Source organism: Mastomys coucha, unplaced genomic scaffold, assembly GCF_008632895.1.
Source record: "Mastomys coucha isolate ucsf_1 unplaced genomic scaffold, UCSF_Mcou_1 pScaffold6, whole genome shotgun sequence".
NCBI classification, from domain to species: domain Eukaryota; kingdom Metazoa; phylum Chordata; class Mammalia; order Rodentia; family Muridae; genus Mastomys; species Mastomys coucha.
The window spans coordinates 39,250,384-39,269,964 of NW_022196912.1; the positions used below are offsets into that span (position 1 = coordinate 39,250,384).

Genomic DNA, 19,581 nt, shown 5'->3' on the forward strand with positions numbered 1-19,581 from the left:
AGGCATACCTATCAGTCAATTAGCTGGGGATGGCTTCTTCTTGTTGTTTGCCTGTTTTAAAGACATTTTGTTCTGAAGTATACATGTCCCTGTGGTGCATAAGGACACTTTGACACCAGTCCACCATGTCCCCATCACCCCTCTCCTCCTGTTAGTCCTGTTGTTCCACTGGACAGTTGCACTTCTACTCTCAGGTCATACATACACATGAGTCTGTGTGTGCACATTTGTATTCTGTAGAAAATCTAAGAGCCTCACGTGAGGGAAACCATGATATTTCATAAAGACAGATGCTTCTTAACATACAGTTTCTGTGAGTTACAAAGCCTCTGATTACACATGAGAGGTAATTAGTTGCATACTAATTGCTTGACATTCAGCCTGGAGTGTATCTTATTAATTAAAGGCATTTCTTCTGATGCTCCATGAAGCAGCTGTCACGTACTCTGATGCCTCTAATGGTCCATGTTTGGCTGGGGGAAGAGCTTTTCCTGCTATTTTTGATTTCAGGAAGAGGAGGAAGAACCGGAAGGAAAACCCAGTGATGCAGAAAGTTCAGAGAGTTCAGATGATGAAAAAGATTGGGTTGAAGAAGTCAGGAAGCAGCGCAGACTCCTGCAACAGGAAGAAAGAGTGAAGCGGCAGGAGCAAATGAAGGAGGACCAGCAGACAGTCCTGAAGCCCCAGTTCTACGAGATCAAAGCAGGAGAAGAGTTCAGGAGCTTCAAAGAGTCTGCCACCAAGCAGAGACTGATGAAGTGAGTAGCCTGTGGAGTCCAGCCATGCACCCTCTTCACACACTTCTGCCCTGGAGATGGCACCTGTTCTCTCTGGGTGGTGGGTACCAGAGGAGAAGAGGGTGGGAAAGAGGGAAGCTCCCCACCCCCAACCTAGCAGGAGAGTCACCTGTAAAACCGATGGGCCCTCACTGCTCACTAAACAAGTCTTTTGAAGTCTTCACATATTAACATATGTTAGAAGACTTTTAATCTCTAAAAGCCTCACTCTCGCCCTGTGTTTTCCATTGGGCTGCCCAGTTTTTAGGTACTTGCTGTGTTCCACACACTGCAAGTCAGACAGCATAGCAAAGACCTCTTAACAAAAGTGATGTCTAATTATTAATTTGTTTGTTTTGAGAAAGTTTTGTTATGAAGCCCAGGATTCGTCAAGCTTTCCATAGCCCTCCCTCACATCACTTTTGAGGTCTGAAGTACAAGCTAACCGGCCCTCTGGTAACAGCCAGATCAAGGGCTGGGTGATTCCTCAATTTTGGTAAAGTGTTTGCTGTTCCAGTGTGAGGGCCTGAATTTGATTCCATGCAAAAGAGCTGAATGCAGTTGTTCATGCCTGGGAACAGACTGATTCCGGGGACTTCGCCAGTCAGCCTAGCCAAATCTGCAGAGACCAAATTCAGTAGGAGATCATGTCTGAAGAAAAAAAAGAGAAGCTGGGTGTAGTGGCATACACCTTTAATCCCAGCACTCAGGTGGCAAGAGCAGAAAATTACAAGTTCAAGGTCAACCTAGACTCCTAGTAAATTCCAGGCCTGTACAGAAAGACCCTGTCTCAAAAATAAGTTATTAATTTTAAAAAGTAGAGAGTAATTGAAAAAGGTACTCAACTTTGGCCATCAGCCTCTGCATACATGTGTACTGACACACACATAGACAAACATACCCAACACCTTTTTTTTTTAATTAGATATTTTCTTTATTTACATGTAAATTTCTCCATTCCCAGTTTCCCCTCCAAAAAACAAAGAAACAAACAAAAACAACAAAAACAAACCCCTGTTGCCTCCACCCTCCCCATGCCTGCCACCCTACCCTCTCCCACTTATTGGCCCTGGCATTCCCCTACACTGGGGCACAGAACTTTTGCAGGGCCGAGGTCCTCTCCTCCTATTGATGATCAAATTGCAATCCTCTACTATACACATGCTGCCAGAACAATCAGACCCCTCCATGTGCAGTCCTTGGTTGGTGATTGAGACCCTGGGAGCTCTGAGGGTACTAGTTAGTTCATATTGTTGTTCGTCCTAAGGGGCTGCAAACCCCTCAGCTCCATTGGTCCTTTCTCTAACTCCTTCACTGGGGACCCTGTACTGAGATCAACAGATGTCTGTGAGCCTCTACATCTGTATTAGTCAGGTACTGTCAGAGCCTCTCAGGAGATAGCTATATTTAGGCTGGCTTGTCCTTCCTTCAGTCTCTGCTCCATAGTTAATTTCTGCAACTCCTTCCATGAGTATTTGGTTCCCCCTTTTAAGAAGGAATGCAATGTCCACCTTTTCATACCCAACACCTTACCCTAGCTCAGTTACCTGAGTATTGGAAATTTACTCACAATTTTGCTAGAAATGTTAAGTCCTTTACAACTGGATGGAGAGACAGAAGGTCAGTAAAGTAGTCAAATGCAGGGAGATAAGAAGAGTGGTGGCTGCCAGGCCCTGGGAGAGAGGAGAATGAGGAGCTCACTTTAGTGGGTGCAGCAAGCATGTCTTGGAGATGCTGCTGCTGCTTGTGATGGCTCCGCAGCAGTGTGATATACTGAACGGGGTTCAGTTCCAAGTCCAGAAGTACCACTGTCCAGTGGAACAAACAAACATGCCCACCTTCATGTTTCACATTGGTTCTGTTACAAATATTCACCATAATGAAAGAACATCAGCCCTCAGAACAGTCATATGGTTTTGAACTATTTTCAGTTGTCAAGTATCAAATGGTGCGTCTTCCCTTTGAGACTCTACAAGCAGAGCATTGAGATAACGTTGGACATTCTACATTCTAAGTGGTCTTTGAGAGAAGAGTTGGGATGCCCTTGGGAGTAGCTGGTTGGGCCAGAGATGTTAGGCAGAGCCAATACCACTCTGCCTCTTGAGCTTCCTTCTCCAGCAGCCAGTTTTCCATTCAGGAAAAGGGATTTTTAGAAAGTGCAGGGGGAGAAAGGTAGGGTGGGGAAGGCATCAGTGTTGCTTCTGGGGTTCAGACCTGTCTTTCTCATCTTCACACTTCAGCCACTTATCTAAGACATACTGGGACACCAATGGTGAGCCAGAGGCTCCTCCACCTAGGACCTAGGAGCACATGCGTTCTAGTTAACCAAAGGTGTGTTCTGAAGAAGCTAGTAGCACACGCACACGTGCACATGCACAGAGTCATGGATAAAGTTTTGTCTGGGACAGCCTTTTGGTTAGTTTTGGTTTTTTAGAAACAAGGGTCTCACTCTACAGAGACTCTAAGCTGGCTTAGGCTCAAAACTGTAGCTCAGGCTGGAATGTGTTTTCACCTATGTGTGAGTGGAATTGCAGTCGAGTTGCCTCTCTGTCCTTAACCTTCTGAGAAACTGCTAAATAGTTTTGCAGGGTGGGCACTCCATAACTGTGCAGCTTGCTTTGTCCAGGGTTATTCTCAGGCCAATGCTGCAGACTGCTTTTATTGTTTATTTTCTGCTGCATTTGTCTTGCTTCATGTGCTCCCAACTAGTGCTTGGAATGGAATAGGAACTAGATGGATAGATAGCCTTCAATTACCCCTTCATGGTCTTCTCAGGAAAACCTCTGGTAGGAAACTGCAGTGGTTGTTTTCAGTGTAACCATAGGAATTAGGCCACTTTGGAGGGTGGGAGTATGACTAAGTTTGATAACATTCTTCCTGTGGGCTGGAGCTGGGTATTAATGTGAAAAACAAACAGGATAAAAGTTTGTATTTAGGGGCTAAAGAGATGGCTCAGCAGTTAAGAGCATGTGTTGTTTTTTATTTTTTTCAATAAACGGGGTTCAGTTCCTAGCACCACCATGGTGGTTCACAACCATCTGAAACGCCAGTTCCAGGGGATCTGATGCCCTCTTCAGACCTCCAAGGAACTAGGCCCACACATGATACACATATATATATGAAAATGAAACACTCATATGCATAAAATACAATTTAAAATATTTTTAGGAGTTTTTTAAATTTTTATTTAATAGAGCACAAGAAATGGCTCCATGGTAGAGAGTACTTGCTGTTCTTTCTGAGAACCTGAGTTTATTTCCAGCACTGACTTCAGAAGGCTCACAACCATGTGTAACCCAAGCTCCCAGGGAACCTGACTCCCTCTTCCAGCCTCACACTCATGCAGATTGTACGGGTAATTTTTAAAATTTTAAGAGTAAACATCAGGTCTAGGGAGGTGCCTCTGGGGGTAAAGATACTTGCTGGCAACCTGAGTTTGATCTTAGGTCCCTTATGGTGGAATTAAAGAGCTGGCTACTAGAAATTGTTTGACTATCACACATGCTCCTTCTCTGCACTAAATAAATAAAATGCAGTAAACTAAAAATGTTTTAAACAAGAAATAAGCAACAGTATACTGATGGAATACCTACAGTGAAGCACTCTCAGTGAATAAAAGAGCCCCTGTGAGAAGAGCTGGGGAGATTACAATGCTTGCTACCTACAGGACTAACCCAGTGGGGCTGACCAGCACTGGCAAAAGCAGTTTACTGAGTGCTGGTCTTAACTGGATTATTGTGGCAAATCCTGGGCTTGCAGATACCAGTACTGCTTAGTAAAGCATTGAACCATTATCCTTTAGAGAACTGAAATAACTCCTTATGTTTATCCCATGAGTTCCCACAAGGCAGTCCAGAAAAGACAGCATCAAAATGGGATGTATTGTGTTTAAATATTCATTCAGACTTGCCCAGCTTGAAAATTATTTTTGTAACAGAGAAAGTAAACAGTCAGTAGTCAGCAGGTTTTAGATAAATACATATGTCCATCAACACAAATGTTCATGCTCTGCACATTGCTAACTGTATTTTTGAGTTATTCCCCCACTTATCAGCTTCCCCACCCAATATCCATTCATCAAACATCCAAGGAGTGCCCAGTATGAATAAGCTAAGACCCTCCTAGACCCTGAGGACAGGAAGGAAGGACACATGTCTGCTACTCCTATCCTAGCAGATAGCCTCTGAGTCAGAGAGAGAAAAGAAAGAGGCCTGATTTAGGGAAAACTCAAGAAACCGTTTCTAAGAGTCATGTTGGAACTGGCCTTGTGAGAGGTATAGTGCTGAGCACTCAGTGGGGTGTGGACAAGTTCCCACAAGGCCCCTGGAAAGCCATGGAGAACTGTCCAGCTGAGATTAACATCATCAGATCTGTCCTCATCAGTCCTTCCCTCAATAATACAAACACCTTATATAACAATACTATGTGTTTATTGTAGAATTAAGTCATAGAATCAGAAGAAGCCACTGTTCAGAAACCCATAGCAAAGTCTCTCTGCTTTAGAACAGTGGTATGAGAGAGACTGTACTCCCCAGGAGCCACTCAGACTGTCAGAGAGTCTGAGAAGAGATAGAGCTGCCCAACCCCCACACCCAAAAGGTCCATGTGCCTAGACCCTACCCAAGGCCAGAGGAAAGAGGAGCTGGCAGACTCAGGGCCAGGTTATTTATTAGCCAAAAAGCTATATGGAAGTGGGGGGAGGGTGGACACCAACTATAACACTGTCTACTGATTTAAATCCAAAAGCAGAATCAACAGTTGAGGGTTATGTTGAAATGACTAGCATGTTCCCTGTGAAGTGAAGCAAATCTGACATTCAAAGTATAGAGCTGGGTTTTCAGCTTATGTTCATGAGATGTCTTCTTGGTGGTGTCCTGTGGACAAATGGAGACCTAAGTCTGGGCTTGTGTTATGTGTTGGTTTGAGAGATGCTAGCCCTCTCATGTGATCTGAAAGGCTACAGTGTGCTGAGGATATGGTTAGTAAGAAATAGAAGCCCAGAGAAAACATGTTTGTTGAGTCAGATAAACACCATACATCTGTTTAGTTAAGTGTGCCAAGAGATTGAAGCATCGCAGGTTTTGGCTGCTTAAATTGATCACCCTCACTGGAGCTTTTGAAGCACCATTTGCAAACTAGCAATATTGAGAATATTTGTAACTTTTTGTAGGAAAGGCAAAATTTTGTCAGTTATTTAAAAGCTTTACTTATTTAGTGTGTGTGTGTGTGTGTGTGTGTGCACGCACGCGCGTGTGGTTCCCTGAGTTTATGTGCATGATGTATGTGCAGATGCCCATCGGGGCTAGAGAATGTCAGGTACCCCTAGACCTGGAGTTGTACACAGATGTGGGCTGTTGCTATGGGTGCTGTTGAGTCAGAGTTGGGTCCTCTGCACTGACAGAAAATGTTCTTAACCAATGAGCCCCCAAAGTTGGTTATTTAGAAGTACCTAATATTAAAATTTTAAACACTAAAGCACTGTTTATATTTTATACTTGGATTCCATTTGCCATGTGACCAGATTGTGTTCTGAGAAACATTGCCTTCTGCTCTTTAGCTTGCCCTCCCCTGCAGAGGAATTAAAAAAACTGGTTGAGGAGTGATTTTTAATTAAATGTTGCTAATTAAAGAAATTATAAAGTATGTGTGTATTTTAAGCCTCAAAGAAATAAGTCCTCCTCCTTTCCTGGGGCAGCTAATAAATATCTCATTTGATTTTTTTCCCCTTGTAGTTTCTGCCCATTTTCTTTTTTATATTAAGGTGCCCTTTCGAATCGTTCAGGCTCTTCCCTTTATGTTCTACCCTGGGTAGCTGGGTGTTTCAGCTTCTAATATTAATTCCTGTGTCTTCTCTTTGTAGTCAGCATAATGTTTTTATTAACTTGTCCTGCTTATATTTTTTTTCCCTGAAATACATAATTGTACCAACTAGGAAGGGTCATATGTCGACACCTTCCATCCCCAGACCTGAAGCCTGGGGTTGGGGTGATAAGGAGGACCTATCGGCCTGTTTCCCCTCATCCTGTTCCAGGTGCTACTCCCCCGTATCTGTCCTGCATCTTCTTTCTGACCAGTCACACTCAAGCAGCAGACGATGACCTGCCTGCCGGGTGGCAGCTCCATACTGCCGTTCAAAGGGAGGGGAGGGGAGCTTGCTTTAATGTAGAAGTCTGCACACCATCCCAAACTGTCTCTGATCTTCTGCCATGGCTCGTCCTAACACCCAGCTTACCTCTCTGAGCAGCCTAGACAGAACAAGTTTTTACAAGCACAGGAGGATAGAACATTGGGAGAAAGGCAGTTATGTGCCCTAGTGTGGAGGAAGTTGGGCATTCTTAAAGAGTAGTAATTTCCCACAATTGACTTGGAAAGTCTTTTACTTCCCAAATTAAGGCTCTCTGTGGCCCGCTGTCTCAGTGGCTCCATAGTTCAGAATCCCTGTTAACTTTGAAGCTCGACGTTTAGAGCTGTAAAAAGAGCAACGTGGCCAGGCTAGGAACCTGCCTGCCTAGGTGAGCAGTCTGCTGCACGACAGTCAGCTTATGCCTCACTTTTGAGTTATTTAAAAAATTGCAACTGGATTTTAATTCCTTCCAGTTTGTCATGTGGAAGCTTGTCACTGGGAACACTTGATGGACATGTCTCCTGAAGAGATGTGTATAAATCCATGGTCTGACACACACCTGAAAAGCAAACTCCCTCCTGGAACCCTGGTTTTAGACTTGATCCACATATGGCCTGGGGCAAGTCATTTAACATTTACCTCCCTTTTGCCATCTATAAAGGATAAATACTTCTGTCTCAGGGATGTTGAAAGGATTAATTAGTTAGTCTGTAAAGAACTTTGAAGATGAAAAGTGCTTTAAAAGTGCTTCTTAATAACGTTATCGCCTAGAAAAGAGCACAACTTTTATGCTAACCACTTATGCCTCAGACTATGTAACGAAGGTGTGCTTAGCACACTACAGGTAGCTATAAAGTGAAGTGAACTTCTCATGGTGTGAACATCAAACATTGGCTTCAAAAGGAACTTCATTGTGCAGCAGCTCCCTGAAGAGCAGGGATCCACAAAGATCAGTCAGTCAGAGGATAGAGGGTATCTCTCACAGTCGGCCCTGCTCCTTGTTCTGTCAGGTTTTTAGTAGGGACTTTAAGAGGCGCTCAGTGGGGTCCCTCAAAGGAAGATGGGAGATGGAGGGAGCTTTGAGCTTTGTTTTGTTTTTGTGCACTCACTTGGTTTTGAAGAAGAGGAAAGAGAACTGCAAGGACAACACTACTCTTCCTTTCTGGTCCACTCTCCTGTGCTCTGGAGCAGGCAGATCCTTATGGCATGTAGCTGGGCTGGCTTCAGGTTTCCCACTCTAAAGCAAGCTAGTGGGGATGGGGTCTTGATTTATGATAAAACATTTCAGTAATGTGCAGGTATACACACACACACACACACACACACACACACTCTCTCTCTCTCTCTCTCTCTCTCTCTCTCTCTCTCTCTCTCCCCAGCATTGGAGAGCACATAAGGATTTTCATTATAAAGAAGAAAATTGTAGATCAACCAACAGTTACAGAGATAAGCATTATATAAAAAGACTAGAATAGTTTAGAAAACCTCATCAAGAAATGAATTAAGATTCAACTCTGGAACAAAGTGTCAAAACCTTAAGATACCAGCAGATGTCTCAATGGAAAGAAGTCAGGTAGAATTTACCCAATGTGTAAATTTTTTCTGTTGCCTGTCGATGTGAATAGAGGGATTTGTGTATGGTGTTCATGAAGAAGATGGGGATTTTATAAGGCTGATGAAGAAAAACCAGCAGTGTCGGGGACCCTCTGTGACTGGGAACTCAGCTTGCACCCAGTTCCTTGTAGGAGGTGAACAAGGGCCCACATGCCCACCCACCTCGCTGGCTTAAATACAGAGTGACCTAGAATCACCATCACTGCAGACTGTCCTAGGAGACCACAGGCCAGAAACGTTGCTCCTTGCATTTTAACTCTGGAAATATAATCCAGTGAGCTAAGTGGCAGCCATTGAGGTTGAGGTCCTTAACTATTGAATTAATTAGTGTTTTTGTCAGACACTGTTTTTACAGTGTGCTTATGGAAAATGACAGTTTGAGGGCAGCCGACTCTGGGCTCTGCTAGACGAGTGTTACTGTTTACCATGTGCATGAAAGACTTGTTCATATGATCAGTCCTAATTAAACCTTATTCCAAATAGTCAATCAAAGCACGTTAATGAATATGTTGTTCTTTTAACCTCCTACAGCAAAACTCTGGAAGATCGTTTGAAACTTGAAGCAAAACATGGGACGTTGAATGTATCGGACACCACTGTCGGCAGCAAGCAGTTGACATTTACTCTCAAGAGGGTAAGCAGTTTCACAACTTTACTTTTAATTCATACAGAAAAGCTCTAGGCATGTTTATAGCTTTGGGACCACTCTCCCAAGCTCCTCTCACTGAGGAAGCCGTGTTCCCTACACCAGTGCTTCCTGTAGCCAGAGCCCCAGCTGGGTGACAGCCACAGAAGAAGAGTCATGGGGGAAAGGCCTCATGCTGGAGGCAGTCCTGCTTGGTAACCTGTGTTCCTCTGGGTCTCTGTGGCCCATTGAGCAGCCTACCTGCACAAGAGCTCTGTCTGAGGGGGAGAAAGAGGATAAACACACCCAGTACTTACCTAGAAAGGACTGCAAAATGACTAGCTTTGTGATGGTCCCATCTGGCTTACCCAGATACAGTCATTTCCCAGGGTGATTCTCAGTCAGTGGTAATCTGTTTTAAATTGTCTTGAAGATCCTTTTCTTCCTTTCTTTTTTCCTTTTTTCTTTCTTTCTTTCTTTCTTTTTTTTTTTTTTTTTTTTTTTTTTTTTTTTTTTAGTTTTGGTTTTGGTTTTTGAAGACAGGGTTTCTCTGTGTAGCCCTGGCTGTCCTGGAACTCACTCTGTAGACCAGGCTGGCCTTGAACTGAGAGACCCACCTGCCTCTGCCTCCCGAGAGCTGGGATTGCAGGCGTGCGCCACAAATGCCAGGCAATGATCCATTTGTTGAGCGTGCTGTGGTGCTGATGCCTTCTGCACATTGTGGGAGGAACAAAGTTGCTTAAGTATCTGCCATTAGCTAACAACTAAAACAACGTGGTGTCTTTTCTCAAAAAGAGAATTTTCTCCTTCCCAGTCATATTCCTCAACAAAGTCATCAAGTAAAAAGGGCGTCTGCAAAGGCAATTGCCATCCATCCCCCTATGGCTCCTCTAAACTGACATGTCACTTATGTGCTGTAAAATCCCCCAAGGTTTTCTTTTTAACAATATGGACAGGAGGAGCTGTGTGTTTCACACAGGAACACACACTTAGCCATGGGGTTCTTGCACTTTTCTAAAACTCTGTTAGTCTGTAATCTATTCTTTTAAATAGATCAGAATTTTTAAGCTAAAACTACTTGATATGTTAGGCTTATTTTTTTTCCCAAAGTCAAATAAGCAGAGTATAATTGTTAACACAAGGCTTATTGTGTAACAGGGCTTATTGTTAGCTTTATTGTCTGCCACCTATTAGGGGCAAGTTTGTGTCACCTTTGAAACAGGATCTATCTCTAGGAATAGACCCACAGATTCTCTGTGTGGTTCTGTCCAACAGACTGCAGAACAGCTCTGCTCCTATTCCGTAATCATAGCCTGGAGCACAGGGTGAGACAAGCAGGGGCCTGAGCCATCTGAGCTGCTCACTGGTCAGTTCTTTCAGTGAAAGTGGAAAACTTGACAGAAAAGGGCATGCACACTCACTCACGCTACTTCCTCACACTCTCTCTTTTCTTTTTCTCTCCTTCTGATGCTTACTATCAGTCCTCCGGGTCCGTGTAAATGCAGGTAACGCTTAGAGCTGAACTCCATCCCCACACTCAACAAGCCAATCAGTCCTCTCTAGTATGTCCACTAGATCTATAACCATCCCACTCTAAGCTTTTGTCTCAGAGCCAGGGAGATAGCTCAATGGGAGGATGCTGGTCACAGACCCCGGCTCTGGCAGTGAGAAGATGCAGTCATTCCCACCCCACAGACCTATTAAGTCAGAAGGTACAAAGTCGAATGTCACTTTGTAAATTTGTGATAAAGTGAAGAGAAGAGGAGATACCCTGAGACTTGCTTGAAGTGACATCAGAGCCGAATCAAGTGTAGGCTTCAAAATCCTTTGGGAGAATATGCTATGTCAATTAATGTTTGATTTATGAGTTTTATTACTTGATTGGCATGCTCTTAACTATTTAGTATATCAGTATTAAATACATGTTTAGAGACATTTATGTATTTGTTTATAGATGTTTCCTTTTGATCTATGTTTATTGTATATGATACATTGAAGCAAAATCAGAGTTGCCCAGTATGTCCATAGGTGCTTTCTGCAGTGCCAGTAGAATTCCCAAGCAGCATTAGCGGGAGTCAGAGTGCTGCTTATGTCACCACAGCTAGCGTCTGTCCTCTCCCCTGCCCCACGAGGGCTGTAGGCTGCAGCTGCACAGGAACAAGGAGAAAGAGGAAAGCTGACTTGGAAAAGAGCTAATTGCCCTGTAAATCTTGATGAGTGGGTGACACTGGCATGGTCTCCCAGTGCAGCCTCGGGGAGAGAGGCTAATGACAGACCTTGTGTGTGGGGAGCTTTGTCTACAGAACAATAGAGGCCTCTTCCCAGCTCCTCTAGCCACTCTTGGCCTGGAAAAGGCTAAGAAGCTGCCCAGAGCTGCCCACAGTCCTGCTTCATACTGTAACAACAGGGCCACACTCGCACATGAAGACTCCAGAAATCCTTACAGCTCCTAGCATCCTGTCTATCTGGATTCAGCATATCAGTTTCCAAAAGTAAAGACATGCATTTTGTAAACCAGACATGGTAGTGCATACCCACAACCCTAATCCGCACTTAGGACTGAAGCAGGAAGATCATGAGTATGAGACTAGTCTAGCTACACAGACTCTGTTAAGGTGGGGAGGATTTAAGGGAAACTTACTAATATGTAGAGCAGAATGTTCTCCCCCTCTTCTGCCCTGCCCTCTAAATTCTTGGTGGAACAAACCCAGAGCCCTGTTCATCAGAATAGTTGTGCTAACTCCATGAAGGTCTTGATGATGTACAATTTGGTCTACAGGGCAGGTACAGTCCCTAGGTTCCAGAGTCTCCCTGTTAACTCAGAAAACCAGTGCAGTGCTCTGAATGGCTGCAAGGCTCAGCCCATTCTCTAAGGAAATAGGGCAAATGACACATTTAGCCCAAAGTAAGTACTCTGGTGGACGAAGTGCCTGTGAGCCCATGGCAAGGAGTCTAATCAGTATGTTAGGAAGCAGAGGCCTAACTGACATACAACATTTTTTATATATTTTATTTATTTTTATGTATACATATGTGTATGTGTACATGAGCAACATGTCACGCATGTGGAAGGCAGGAGGCAACTTGAGTTATTTCTCTCCTCCACCATTTGGCCCCCAGGTGATCAAACTCAGGTCATCAGTCTTGGTGGCAAATACCTTCACCTACTGAGCCACCTCACCAGCCTGACATAACGTTGACCAGAGGAATGAACCAGGAGGATGTGGTTGCACCTCCATCCCGTATCTCTACCCAGTAAGGAAGAGAGCCTCGAATCACAGAGGGAGGCTTCCATCTGAATTGGAAGGGCATACTGGGCAGGGTTTGTTTTGAAAATGTGCAGGCTATATTGATCATCAGCAGTGGACTTAGAGTAACGTAGGAACCCAAGCTGCCAGAGTGCAGAGACGGGCGTTTGTGGGCTCACCAGTTGCTCTCCTGCCCTCACCCCCCCCACACACCCACTCTTTGAACTCAGATGGTTTTTCAAGAGGGAAACACTGGTAAATATCTTCATTTTATCCATGTGCTAAAGCTCCAAGTGCCAACAGCAAGCATTGGTATGGATTTCAGACTCCTTAGCTCCTCTATTCAATGGGTTCTGCACTGATTGTCTGCTGAGAGTAGGGGTGCCACTGGGAAGAAGGTGGGGTCTGGGAGCATTCCTACCTCTCAAGCAAATGAAGATGGAAACTCATGTGCAAACCATCCTTGCCAGCCTGCCAGGGGTTAATAATAGCAAGTCTGTCCTTTCCACGGAGGCTTGAGCCATCCGCCTTCTCTTCCTCTTTCTCTCCTTCTCTCCTTCCTTCCCTAGCACCCAAAATCTCTTTGGAGCCAGTCCTAATGAGTTATCTAATCAGTGTAGCTCATAGTACATTTTGATATGTGTGTGATAAAATACATGTTAGATATGTATTTGAAAAAATGCAGCATTTTTTGTTTGCCTTTAAGTCTATGTAAATGAACTCACAGTTTCAGTGTGCAAGCAGAAGTAGGCCTGAGTCCTCTCAGAGCATCCTAGGGGGCTCCTACTTTGTGATCAGGCTGTTGTGTGTTTTTTGCCCAGGCATTCAGAATTTCTCCTTTAACAGTGAAAATTGTTCTTTGTCCAGCTGCCACCGCCAGGGCAGGCTGTTATCCAGCAGCCAGAACATGATGCTGAGCTGCACAGTGTTGGTCCCAGGACTACGTGACTGGCAGCCCTTTGCTCCACCCTGATGGTTATAGCAAACCCCTTCCTCTACTCACCTCACTTTCTTTTAGTCTGAACAGCAAAAGAAGCAACAAGAGGCAGAGAAACTACATCGCCAGGAGAGGAAAAAGCTGCGTAGGTCTGCCAGCCACCTGAGGTCCAGACCCGGAAGAGGCCGGCCCTTTCACTGACCAAAGAAATGTGCCTATTACTAGCAACTAGGAAGCTGTGCTCCCCACGGATTCTCACAAGGACATCGTACCCAAGCGAGGGAGTGTGGTAGTTAAAGCTCCATGTAGATGCGTGTGCATGGTGCTGGTGGTCTCACTGGCCCACCACGCAGCTGGAGTAGGCCCTGGCCCCAGCCACTTTTTCTAAGTTGCTGCCCCCTTAAATCTTGTCTTCTCTCTTGCTGATGGTCAGGGAAAGCAGGCATTATTTCCAACATTGGAAAGTCTACCTGAAATCAAAGTTTATCCTCTGCTGAAAACAAGAGATTATCATGTTGTAAGAATGGTTTGGTTTTTTGGTTTTGTTTGTTTGGTTTTTGTTTGGGAGGTATTGTTGTTGTTTGTTTGAGACTCGAGACAGGGTTTCTCTGTGTAGCCCTTGGTGTCCTGGAATTCACTCTGTGGCTTTGAACTCATAGAGATCCGCTTGCCTCTGCCTCCTGAGTGCTGAAGTTAAAGGAGTGCACCACCATGCCCAGCCAGAATGTCTGTTCTCACTGTCTTCTGCCCCTTAGCACTGAGTCACACAGAAGTTCCGCCCTATTACCTGGTGTCTGCTGATTGGCCCTGTTTATGTGCATGAATATGTTGACAGGCTTACTTGCTTGCTTTTATATTCCTTTGGTATACTTTTTAAAGTATTTTTATATCAAGAGTATAAATTAATGGTAATAAATAATAAGTGAACACTACTGGCTATTTGTTTTAGCTTGTCACAAAATTACATAGTTATTTTCTGATGAAGTACTGTTTGATAAAGGCAGCGCCTGTAAAAGGAGATGCTTTTATTTGGACAGTTTCTCTAAGGAGGACTCCAGCCTGTGAGAATTTTAAAATTTACTTCAGCTCCTGTACTTTGGGATTTCTCGTGTAAACAAATGTAATGGGAGCTCTTTGGACTGTACCTGTGGTGAGTCCACAAGGCAGGACACATTAGTTAGCAGTCAGTGTTGTGGACTTAGCCACTCTCCTCTTCCTTCAGTGTGGCCTGTGGTGTGTACTCAAACTTTCTGACTGTTGGTGCATGAATCTGCTTACACACTCTCCCCTGGGGCTGAGCCCTGGTGCCCTCTCTTCCCACTCTCAAAGTTTCCCATTTTAAAATTGCCGTGCATGCTGGATATCCTATCTGTCATTTTTCTGTGTTTATATTAGTTGCTTTTTACAGCTGTCGCCAAAATACTCAAAATGGACTTAAAGGGATTCGTCTTGGCTCTTGGTTTCAGAAGGTGTCACAGTGTACAGAGGCTGTTCACATCACTGCAGGCCAGGAAATGAAAACCCAGCCATGGCCTTAAAGGCCTTGCCTGAGCAGCCTGTGCCTAACTTCTGCCAACTAGTCCCCACCTCCAAGAATACCCCCACACCTCCCAACTACTATCTGGGGACAGATGTTTGAGTTAGAGGCCTGTGGAAGACATTTCAGGCTCAAACCCTAAACCATGATTGTTAGTCTCCAGCACAAGGATGTGGCGTTATTCCTCCCAGTCCTTCCAACAGCTGTCCTTCTTGGTGAGACTTACAGCCTAGTAATGTGAGAAGTGCAGCCCCTAAGCTGGGCACCAGGCCTGGGGGACTGAGGCTTCTGAGTGATGTGTTCTCTTCTGCTCCCGATCCCTCTCAAAGCTTCAGTATCCCAGACCTAATACCTAAAGCTTTTGTTTCAAGTCTTTTCATCAATAACTTTTGGAGGAAGGAGGCATGCTGGGAGGGACATGATTGACCCAAAGCAGCCAGCAGAAAATACAGGCCCAGGGCTGAGGGACTCAGAAGGGATTCTGGGAAGAAGATTGCATTCAGGTCCTTTTCTCAGAATCCTCCAGTGGCTCTCTTCTCGTTTAGTAACATCCTGAGTCCCTGAAGGACTCTTGCCTGGCACAGACTTCTTTTGTTTGCTGTCACCACACTGACCTTCCTCTTTCTAGAACATTCCAGGCATTCCCCCCAGCCCTTACACATTCCATTCTCTCAGCTCCGAATGCTCCCCCAGACCTCTCAGGTTACTTTCTCTCCCCGTTTGATCAATTCTGCCCCATTTAAGTTGTCACATCCCAGTGCCAGCATGCCAAGTTTACAAATGATAGTCCATCTAAATATGCTTTTAAAACCTCACCGTGGGTGCCACAGTAATTTCTTGAGTGGAAGAAGAAAACCAAGTACGGTAAATTATATCTGACCTATACATGCTCATACACATGCGCACACATGGGCACACACACAATTAAGTATAACATAAATTTAGAACCTTACTATGGGAAATGTCAGATACATACAAGAATGGATGGAGAACAGTTGAATGAGCCAGCATGTCCCAGCAGCATGCAACTTGCTCACCATGAATGTTCTTGGCTAACTTGTCCAGTGTTGGCTCCTGCTTCCAGAGTGTCAACTCAATAGGGGTTAGGGAGTATGTTTTAGTTAGTATGTTTTGTTTGTGGCTGTGTTCTATCTCTAGAACAATGTCTGCCACATCATACATATTTACTTAAGCCATTCTGGGGAAAACTAGAGAACACCCACTCAAACGTCGTCCATAGCCGAACGAAAGTCTTTTTTCCCAGCCAGCGGTGACTACACTCAGGTATTTGGGACCCAGTACAGCACCAAGCTTTTAGCATAAGGGGTTTTTAAGGCAAAACCACATCCTGGTATCTCACTTGGCAGCTGCAGGGAGAGATCTGTACAAGCAAGCAGTTTAACAGAAGCCAAGATAAATTAGCTGGAGCATCTTGACCTCTTAGAATTGGGTAATTATTTTCCACAGGATTCTCCATCAAGGAGATCAAATTCTAGTAAAACCTAAAGTGGCCTCAGCAAGTGTACAAGATGGAGAAACCCTGCGTTGTCTTACCCTGTCACAGATGACTGAGTTGGATGGAACTGAGCGTTAAACTTTCTACTTGATGTCAGATGTTAACCTCTATGCCTGAGGAGTGATTCCCATCTGAGCTTTCAGAGAGGGTGGAATGCAAAAAGATGACATTGCATAGGTTGGCAGAGAAACAGGGAACAGGAAATTGGAATTATCCATTATCAATAAATAGCCCTTAGGAATAATAAATAACATAAGGAAGCATAAAATGGGATATATATGAGATCGAGAGAGCATGAGAGAAGTGTAGGTGTCAGTGAGGGACTGGCTAGTGAGATGTCTGAAGAGGTGAAGGTGCTTTCTGCCACACCTGATGACCTTGAGTTCAGGCTCTGAAACCCACATAGGAGAAAGAATTGACTCCCATAAGATGTCCACTGTGTGTGTGTGTGTGTGTGTATGTATGTGTGTGTGTGTGTGTGTGTGTGTGTGTGTGTGTGTGTGCGTGCATGCTTCCACACATGCACACAGCTCAAATAAATGTTATAGTAAAAACTTTTTGTAAAGAAGAAAACATGACATTAGAGAAGTCAGTCCCTGGGCTGGTATCTGTAAATGGATGGCATGCTATGTAGTTTCCTGTCAACTAAACACATCGAGTCATTTTCAAAGAGAGAACCTAGGTTGAGAAAGTGTCTGGCAGCGGCCAGTGAGCGGGCTTCTGTAGAGACGTGGCAGCCTGGAATGGGAGTTGCAAAAAGGTGGAGGCCTGCTGTGCTCCTGGGCTTCCTGACTAGTGAGATGCCCCCCAACACCCCCTGCCCCGGCACACACACATCATATGGAAGAGGAAGTTCTCATTCTTTGATGATCCTTGCTCCCAGCCCAACCCAAATAGGACTTCAAAGCTGACAGGTGGGAAGGAGTCCAGCTATGTTCTTCAAGTAGCCTTGAGTTTCTTTTATATGTAGAACAGAATGATGAATCCTAGACTCAAGATCTGAGGGAGTTTCAAGTCCAGCTGGCCGGGACACCTCCTCGGTTGGATTTCCCTATCCAGCCCTCCCCTCGGTTCACTGCCCAGTTTCTGCTCGCATACCTGGCTGACCCGGGGACAGCCTTCTCTTCCTCTAACCCTTCTCGAGGTCTGCAGAATGAGTGTAACTTGGGATCTCTCTTCCCTAGGGCCCCACTCCTGCCTCTGCACCCTAGCCCCCAGTGACCACTGCTTCTCTGTTGGAGCCCCACTGTGTCCCTCTAGTCTTGCTTGCCAAGCTTCCCTTGCCTGGTCTGTGGTTGCCTCTTTTTTTTTTTGTTTTGTTTTGTTTTTTGGTTTTTCGAGACAGGGTTTCTCTGTGTAGCCCTGGCCGTCCTGGAACTCACTCTGTAGACCAGGCTGGCCTCGAACTCAGAAATCCGCCTGCCTCTGCCTCCCAAGTGCTGGGATTAAAGGTGCGCGCCACCACCGCCCGGCTCCTGTGGTTGCCTCTTAATGAGACTTTTCCTTCTGGACTTTGTGCTACCCCCCACCCCACTCCCTTTCACACTGCACTTAGGCTCTGGGGTCTCTTCCCCAGCTTTCATCATCATCATCATCATTATTATTATTCCTCTTCTTCTTCCTCCTCCTCCTTCGTATCATGGTCCTCTGGTCCCTCATACTCAGAAAACTCATCACTGCCCCTCCCCGATGCCACCCCTCCTTCCCCTTCATTGCACACACCACCACCACCCCACCCCACCCATTATCCTTACTTCCTCCTCAGGCCCAGCAGCAAAGCCTTGATTTGTTCAGTTGATTCATTGACTGCTCCTTGCAAGTGACTAAACAGCTGGATGTCCTGCTCTGGTGCAGCTTCTGTCTTCACCAGAAGGCAGAAGAATCACAAGAATACAGACAATATAGCCAGGCAGTGGTGTCAGCATTGGGAAGCAAAGGCGGGAGGATCCCTAAGTTCAAGGACAGTCTGCTCTCTTAAAGTGAGTTCCAGGGCAGCCAAGACTATACAGAGAAACCAAATGAAGCAAACAACAAAGAAGTTTAGGGCTTGGTGAGGTGAGATAGCTCGGATGGTTAAGAGCACTTGCTCTTGCAGGAGTCCCAGGTTCTACTCCCAGCACCCATGAAAGCAGGAGGAGGAAGAAGAGGAGGAGGAAGAGGAAGACATGACAGGCAATACAATGAATGAGTAGTGTGGAATAAGGCTCAATGAAATTAGAATAGGCCCCAGAGCATACAGCAGAAGAGCTGTAAAACAGTTCTGAAGCTGTAGAGCCTAACCTGGGGATCCCAGAGCTACAGCACAGACTCAAAGGTCAGCTTCGCTGTGGTGCTCATGGAAGACAGAGTCTTGGCCCCTGTGACTGGCACAGGACAGAGGACTTAGACTTGAACAAGTATGGCTTGATGTCCGCTTTGTATCCCCTAGGACATCAGGATGGCTGGTGTTCCAGTCTGGGTGTGCCCTCTGCAGATCTCCCCATTCCCGTGGTCCCATGGCCACGACCCTTGCTTGCCCTTTTTCCTCTACACCACATCAGTGTTTGTACATAGATGGCAGAGTCAGGGATCCCCAGGCCAGGCTGTGAGAAACTGTAATCCTTTAATGATGGACGGCTTTCCAAAGCTAGCATGGAGTCTGTTAGTGAGGACAACAGAGGAAACGAGGAGACCCGGGTCTGGTCTAGACTTGCTCAAGGCTAAGTTGCCAGTTAGTGGCACAGCCACTTAAGACTGCTGTTCCTTGGTGTGTGCATCTGTAAAATGGGTTTAATAATATCTGTCCCCTGAAGACTTCAGAGAGTGTTTGTGGAGCTTAATGAGTGAGGTCCATTAAAGCCCTCAAAAGAAAGGTGGAGCTAAATACAAAGCAGTATTGTAATTACCCTGCATGTTCTCTGAGCCAGGTCGCATCTTGTTTTAAGAGGGTTACCATGACGATGGGTTTGCTTTAAAAACTTGAGTTTCAAAGGCATAGCTATAAGTCTCCATCCAGTAAGGAATGAATTTCATTTCGCTACTTTGTGTCATGGGGTGGGACAGAATCTCACAGCTACCTAGGGACTGTCATGGCGTGTCAGCTACTGAGTGACAAGGACCTTGAGACCCCTCCTGAGCACCTGGTGCTTCTTAATGAAGGCCACTCAATCAGTAAATCCACAGCATACCCAGCATGCCACAGGCTGAGAGTGCCTGTTGGCTACA

General features: G+C 45.2%; 1 protein-coding gene across 2 annotated transcripts in view; it reads left to right on the top strand.

The window, feature by feature from the left end:
* Positions 1-14,256, top strand: part of Nol10 (nucleolar protein 10) — an 82,591-nt gene extending 68,335 nt beyond the window's left edge. For both annotated transcript variants that reach the window (XM_031357381.1, XM_031357382.1), the window contains 3 exons: positions 511-758; positions 9,046-9,148; positions 13,406-14,256. In XM_031357381.1, the coding sequence (XP_031213241.1) occupies positions 511-758; positions 9,046-9,148; positions 13,406-13,525 (471 nt within the window). In that variant the 3' untranslated portion in view covers positions 13,526-14,256. The remainder of the gene's footprint in view (positions 1-510; positions 759-9,045; positions 9,149-13,405) is intronic.
* Positions 14,257-19,581: the final 5,325 nt, after the last annotated feature.